Source organism: Oratosquilla oratoria, chromosome 35, assembly GCF_046742065.1.
Source record: "Oratosquilla oratoria isolate Oo_2021 chromosome 35, ASM4674206v1, whole genome shotgun sequence".
Lineage (NCBI taxonomy): Eukaryota > Metazoa > Arthropoda > Malacostraca > Stomatopoda > Squillidae > Oratosquilla > Oratosquilla oratoria.
The window spans coordinates 8,404,669-8,412,168 of record NC_134811.1 but is presented as its reverse complement, the minus strand read 5'-3'; the positions used below and the strand labels follow the sequence as shown (position 1 = coordinate 8,412,168).

General features: G+C 37.2%; 1 protein-coding gene across 1 annotated transcript in view; it reads right to left on the bottom strand.

The window, feature by feature from the left end:
• Nucleotides 1-2,783, bottom strand: part of LOC143018786 (uncharacterized) — a 4,702-nt gene extending 1,919 nt beyond the window's left edge. The window contains exons 1-2 of the mRNA XM_076174365.1: nucleotides 2,043-2,783; nucleotides 1-286 (exon numbers count right to left, since the gene is read on the bottom strand). The exon at nucleotides 1-286 is cut by the window's left edge and continues 1,919 nt beyond it. Of these exons, the coding sequence (XP_076030480.1) occupies nucleotides 216-286; nucleotides 2,043-2,211 (240 nt within the window). The 5' untranslated portion in view covers nucleotides 2,212-2,783 and the 3' untranslated portion in view covers nucleotides 1-215. The remainder of the gene's footprint in view (nucleotides 287-2,042) is intronic.
• Nucleotides 2,784-7,500: the final 4,717 nt, after the last annotated feature.

Here is a 7,500-nt window from a genome sequence, read left to right as displayed (position 1 = left end):
GAAGGAGGAAAAGGAGGAGGAGACGGAAAAGAAAGAAAAGAAGGAAGAGGGTGAAGGTGATTGGAGAAGGTGGAAGGAAGGAAGGGAGGGAGGGAGACAATGGTTGGGAGGTGGGTGAAGGGCTTTCATGACTGTCTTGCTGTTGGCTGGCGGCGACTCATAGGGCTCTGTGTGGGATCTTGGGGGAGAGTTCCCTCCTGGCACGGGTACCCCGCTCACGTGCCCAGAAGCTTGGTTAAGGTGACCATGGCCATCACCAGTTGAAGCTTCGACGTCCAAAGATGTCCTGTGGGTGAAAAAAGAAAGAAAAAATAAAATCAAACGAAAAGTCGGATGAATTCGAAAGTTCCTCGTTAGATTCACATGGAACCTGGCGCTACATTGAATGTTATAAACCTGGATCTTGGTTATTCTAGACATTGTTGTTAGATATATAATCTAAACCTCAATCTTGGTTGTTATGGACTTGATAGTGGCTTAGATACTAAATTCACATACTAGCTTGGATTTTCTAGATACCTAGTTGCTCTACATACGTCAAGTTAGAAGAAATTTTAGCATCAGTCTCACCTAGTTATGGAAAAAAAGTTAAGTCTAGATTATTCTTGATGTAATGGCTAGATATGCATTAAGTTAGAAGAGCTTTCGGCATCATGGACATATACCCATGTACCTAAACCTGGGCTAAACCAAAGGCCGTAATTTTAAAACCATTTTGCCAGCCCTGGCGATCAGTTTCTACCGTTATAACGAATAATTCTATTAACTTTGTTGATTATAGTTATGAAAAATATTGTTAGGTTTTGTAGATAAACTGATAAGCCAAATATACTTAACTAGAGCATCAGGTAAAACTCTACCTTCTAATGGTGAATAGCATCCACCAGAACAAGCGGAAGGTTTAAAAAAGCAACCATCAGTATTACTGCTGAGGGCTCGTTAAGTTAAATAGATGAGGTTTTGGACTAAGTTCATATACACATGGTACAAACCTAAACCTAGTTATTCTAAATATGACTAATGCGTTTAGTCATCTAAATGGTCCTAGAAGAATGATCTGGTGTCACGGAATTCTGTATCATACAATTTCCTCCAATCAAGTCATACTGCATTGCCTCGTTGTGCCTATGATGTGTACAGATAATCTCAAACGTTTGGTACTCTTCCTTTTAGGCTCGCTGTCGTCAGGCTATTATCTTCCTCTCCGTGGCACCTTTTCATTATAAACTGTTTCTGAGATATGTTAGAGTCAATTTATGGCAATATCGTCTACTTGACTGGATGTGTTGCCACAAAACGAATCTACATTTCTTCAGACCCGCTAAAGAAGAATATATTTTTCCATACGGATTTCGTAAATTGAATTTTCCTTTACAGAAAAGAGAAAAAAATATGCAGTGAAAAAAGAAGAGTACATTTCTTTATGCAGAATTCATAGAATATCAAATTGCCTCTGCAGGAAAGAGAAAAGATTACATAGAAAAAATATACAGTGGAAAAATTCATAGACTTATTCAGGATTTTAAATCTCAGCTTCATGCCACCATGGTGAGGACCGTATTCACAGACAGCCCGATCTCTGATCCGTTGGGTTAGCAAAGGTCTACCATGCAGGTGATTAAAATAGCGTGGCGACAGGCAGAATAAAGTGGTTCAGGACAGATACGTAGATGGTCAAATCAGACTGTAAAAGATGGTGGAAAATGTTACGGTGAAACGAATGGTAAAACAGATGGCGAATTGATAAAAAGAATATAGTAAGAGATGGTAGATAAATGTTAACTGAAGTAATAAAACGAAAAAGACGATTTTTTTGTGTATAAGATGAGGAAAGAAGATGGTAAAACAAATAGTAAAAATGACACAGATGGTGAGGTAGATAATAGAAATTAATTCTACAACAAAAGTTTGAGACAGATGGCACAAGGCAAATCATACGAGAAAACAAATTGTAACATAAACATAGAAGGGGATGACAAAACAATAATATTTCAGAAAAAAAAAAGCTGATGGAACAGACGGAAAAAAATCTGAAGACTCACCACCCCCAGCACCTCCTCTGCCTGCCTGCGCGTGCTCCATTCTCGAACTCTCGATAAAGTCGCTACTGGTGATGGTGACCTTGTGGGAGAGTGTGTGGGTAGGCTCTATGTGCGCATCGCAACGGATGAGCAGAAGCCCCCGGTTGAAGTGGTCAGGGGTCAACCACATCTGGAGACCCGACCAAGAACCGACCCGGCCGAGGTCGTCCTTCTCTCCCGGATACGTGATGACCGTCTGCGTGGACGAGGCCTGCCGGAAGAACAGAGATTAATACTCACGTCGTTGTTCAGTGACTTCGAATGGCCACGTTCTTCGGCGGGTGCGAGTCGGGATGTCGCGGTGGGTGGCTCATGTACTAGGTACTTTTAGACCGAATAAAATTGGCTGGTGGCAGCTAGTTGGATGCCCACCATTTAAGTGAAGAAAATTATCTGACGGGACATAAGTAAATCCTTTCTGCGACATCTTGAAAGTGATATTATTATGCCTCATGAAATTAATGCTTAGCCATGACTTTGGTGATTATGTTAACTTTTACCAGAAGTGTTCCCCGTATCACATCTATTATTATCCTTACCAAATTACTGAAAACGTTGTATTATTAGGTAATATACAACCCAGAGTACTAATGCAGAACCCAAGGAATTGCATAAAACCAGAGACACGAATTTATAGAATTACCATGATGGGTCTTCTGATGATATTATTCCGGTCTCTCTGAGGGTATATTGGTCCCGTCCGGCAGCACCAAATCACCTTTGTTTATCTTTCTTTGTTCTTTTTTATATTAATGTTGGTTATGTATTATTTTCTCATTAGAAAATCATACTATAGTTAAGAACATATTGAAATAATACGTTAATGTAATTCTATTTATGTTTTACTTACTATAAGCAGTCGATTCACTATGACATCAAGTTTAATGTAGTGCAATACAGATTAATGCGTATTAGGAATTAACTCAATGGTAAAGAACAAAGATGAAATTATATAATTGTATAAATTTATTTATATTTTCATGAACACTTATTAGATATTAACCCTATAGTACAGAATACAAATGAAATAGCACTCCTTTAGTGAGCCCCGCATTTTGTACTCCATCTGTTCCCCCCCGACATCAGTCCAACCGAAAAATCCCTCCTTCGATAAGCATTAGCACGAATGCGTTCAGGTCACCATCCAGCGCTAAGACAACACTGAATAGGTATTGGCACAGAATCAAGTTGTCCTAGACAAAAAACGTCGCATAGAAGACACAGACCACTTCATTCTATACTATTATTCTTCAACCTTACCCATACTGCAACATAATATCTCTTGCTCGAATGACTTATGAGTTGATACGTTGGCTGTTACTGGTTCAAACGAATCACTCTACATGGCAATAAACGCCGATGTGCTCCAAAAGCCTGTCAAGAGGACCACGGTCCTGGTCGTGGCGTTACATAAATTCATCTCATTGGGGTGACAAGGTGATATATTTTGCCTTTCACCCATGTTTTCCACTTAACCGCATATATTCATTGTTGTTTGTGGGCACCCAACTGTTCGAGTCTCTAAAGTTTTGTGAAGGGTTCACGATCTCGTGAGTGATCCATCCCGGAGGCAACGAGACTGGAGACTCATTGGGTGTGTTATAGGCAGCCTAGCAGTCGGTGTGAACTGCGGATTCAGATAGGACGCATTGCTGACTCAATGGCTCGGAGGTGGAAATGAAGACGTTTTGAGATTTCTGTTTCGGGACAGTAGTTCACTGCCGACAACGTCATAAAATGCACCAACAATCTATATGTCTAGTGTTGCTAATACTTCTTAAAGTGTCCCCTGAGTGCACCTGAGTGTCTTCTGAGTGTACCCGAATGTCGCACCTAAAGATAGCTTTTACATGTTGTCACCAAATAACACATGCCTTATATTTATTTATTTTTTTGTACATTACAAAGGATTACAAAGGCAAAGCATGCCGACAGGAGACCTTTTGATCCATATCTAGGTCGGATGCAAAAAAAAAAAAAAAAAAAAAAAAAAAAAAAAAAAAAAAAAAAAAAAAAAAAAAAAAAAAAAAAAATCATATTAATAATAAATTAAAACTATAACAATGTAAATAACAATTAAAATACATAAATAAATGCATTGGTATTGTTGAATAACAAACAAACAGGTAAATAGTAAATGATAATAAATTGACATATAACTAATAATAAATGAAAATCAGACAGACAAATTATAACAAAACAAAAACAAATAATATAACATAAATTATAATAATTACAGCATCTTACTTAGGTATTTATCTAAATGATTCTTAAAGCTTCGAACTGAACTACATTGCACTACCTGTGCAGGAAGTTTATTCCACTCATTAACTACACGGTTGGCAAAGTTGTTTCTACCTACTTCCAAATTGAATCTATTTCCGGACAGTTTGAGACCATTGTTTCTTGTCTGATTCTCATTCAATGTGAAAATTTGGTCACTTTTGATGTTGTCAATTCCCTTTAAAATCTTAAAGACCTGTATCAAGTCACCTCTGAGTCTACGCTTTTTTAGGGAAAACAGATTCATGTGCTTAAGTCGATTTTCGTATGATTTATTTTTGATATTTGGAATCAGTTTTGTGGCTCGCCGTTGTACTTTTTCCAGTCTGTCAATGTCTTTAATGAGATTCGGTGACCATACGGAAACAGCATATTCCAAATGTGGACGAACTAACGATTTATATAGCTTGTTAATGAGTGATGGACTTTTGAAATCAAAAGATCGCGCAATCAATCCCAGAATCTTATTTGCTTTCTCAGAGGCTGAAATACACTGCTTGGATGATTTGAGGTCGTTACTGATAATTACGCCGAGATCTTTTTCACTATCCACTTTTGTTAACGAATTTCCAAATAACTTGTAATCGTACTTGCTGTTATTTTTACCTATGTGCATTACCTTGCATTTACTTGTGTTAAATTTCATTAGCCACTTTTCAGACCATTGCTGTAATTGATCTAAATCTTCTTGAATATCTAATTGGTTTGAGTGATCATTTGCCACTCCGCACAGTTTTGTATCATCAGCAAATTTGGAAACAGTAGATTTTAGTCCATGGTCTATATCATTTATATATACTATGAATAGAAGTGGCCCAAGAACGGAACCCTGAGGAACTCCACTTGCAACACTTTTCCATCCAGAAGTTTTTCCATTTAAAACAACTCTCTGTTTTCGACCTTTCAACCAATTACTAGTCCAACCTAATAAGCTACCACTTATTCCATGCAAAGCTAATTTAGTAAGAAGTCTTACTAAATGTGTATACTTTCATTGCAACATTTTTCTTTCTCTTGTAAATGAAATAAAGAATGTTTCTGTACATTCCATGAAAAGGATACATATGTAATCTACAAATTTTAAAACATATTGTATATCAACAGCAAAGAATTAAGAATTTTATCACCTTTGTTGTACATAGTAATCTCTGCATTCTTATAAATAATAATACCAGGCATCTGCACTGAGCATGGACGTGTTGATTTCAACTTTCCTCAAGGGAACCATAAAAACAGCAAACTTAAAAAATGGCATATTTTGACTGGAATATTACCAGTCTACACTGAACACGGAAATGTTCATTCCAAGTGTGTTTAAGGAAATCATACCACGGGGAACTAAATAGTGTATTCTGACTCCCCTTTTGAAAACTTCCCATACTTTACTCTCCCTACCACTCGTTCCAGGCTGGTAATATGTTAGCTTCCTAAGTAACACTAGAAACCTCTAAATCGCGCGAGTTGACGGTACAATGATGAGGTGATGGCGGTGCAGTAAAGTGATTCACTGACGTGCTTTGATAAAAGTAAGAAATACAATAAAACACAGTTTAGCAAGATGAATGTGAAGTGCCGATCGTTACGTCACACTACATCACTGGCAGGCGCCATTAGTGCCAATTCAGTGATTCACACCGATTACTGGGCAGCCTTTCTGCTAAGTTTATTATCATCAAGAGCGATTAATTAATTTCGTTTATACCAATCAGTGAAAAATTATCATCAAAACACTAATTACAGTTCAGTTACATTCATTTGTACTGCATTACTTTCAATTCAATTTTAGTCTGATGAAATTTGGCAATAAAATATATAACATAGGGTGAATTTCTAGTATGTTTTTATTTGCATTACATTAAATTTCATTATATAGTGCGTTAAGTAATGGCTTTAAGTAAAATACAGTTGCAATTATACTGTTAAACAATTTGTTTTATTTTCTTCGCCATATGTTGAAATTTTGATAAGTATTCATTACTATTCGCATATAAATACAAGCACTCTGAGACCATAAACCTTCCCAAGTATACATATATACATACATACATACATACATACATACATACATACATACATACATACATACATACATACATACATACATACATACATACATACATACATACGTACATACATAAATAAATGCATACATACATACATACATACATACATACATACATACATACATACATACATACATACATACATACAAACATACATGCATACATGCATACATACATACATGCATACATACATACATAAATACATACATACATACATACATACATACATACATACATGCATACATGCATGCATACACTCTCGGTGGCGCAGTTGGTAGAACGATGTACTACTAGCATGGTGGTGCGCGTAGTGCTTAGTTCGAATCCTGCCCAGGGCCGAAATTAATTTCGGTACAGCTGCGCTTCGGGTCGTTACTCTGACTCTCGTGGGCGGGGAGTTGGGGGTGTGTGTGTGTGAAAGGTCATAGCATTACCCATAGATCGGACCTACGAGCTCTGAGCTCTCTTGCAGGAGGGAAATAGCTGTCGATCACGAGTCGAACACGTGATCCAAAAGACCAAAAAGACCAAGTGAATACATACATACATACATACATACATACATAAATGCATACATACATACATACATACAGTACATACATACATACATACATACATACATACATACATACATACTAACACTAAAGTATATAAGGCGTCAGACAACAATGAAAATTACGATGTTATTTACCTTGACTTTAGCAAAGCGTTCGACAAAGTGCCACACCAGAGACTACTAAATTAAATCAAAGCCCATGGCATAGGAGGAAAAGTGTTAGAATGGATTAGAGCTTGGATTAGTAACAGAAAACAGCGGGTCACCATAAATGGAATAAAATCTAGCTGGGGCAATGTTACTAGCGGGGTCCCCCAGGGCTCGGTTTTGGGTCCCTTGTTGTTCATAATGTATATAAACGACTTAGACGATGGGTTAAATAATGATGTTAGTAAGTTTGCGGACGACACTAAAATAGGACGCCTAATTAGGTCAGGAGACGACGCCCAGATTCTGCAGGATGATCTTAATAAACTGTTAACATGGTCGGTGAAATGGTAAATGAACTTCAATATCT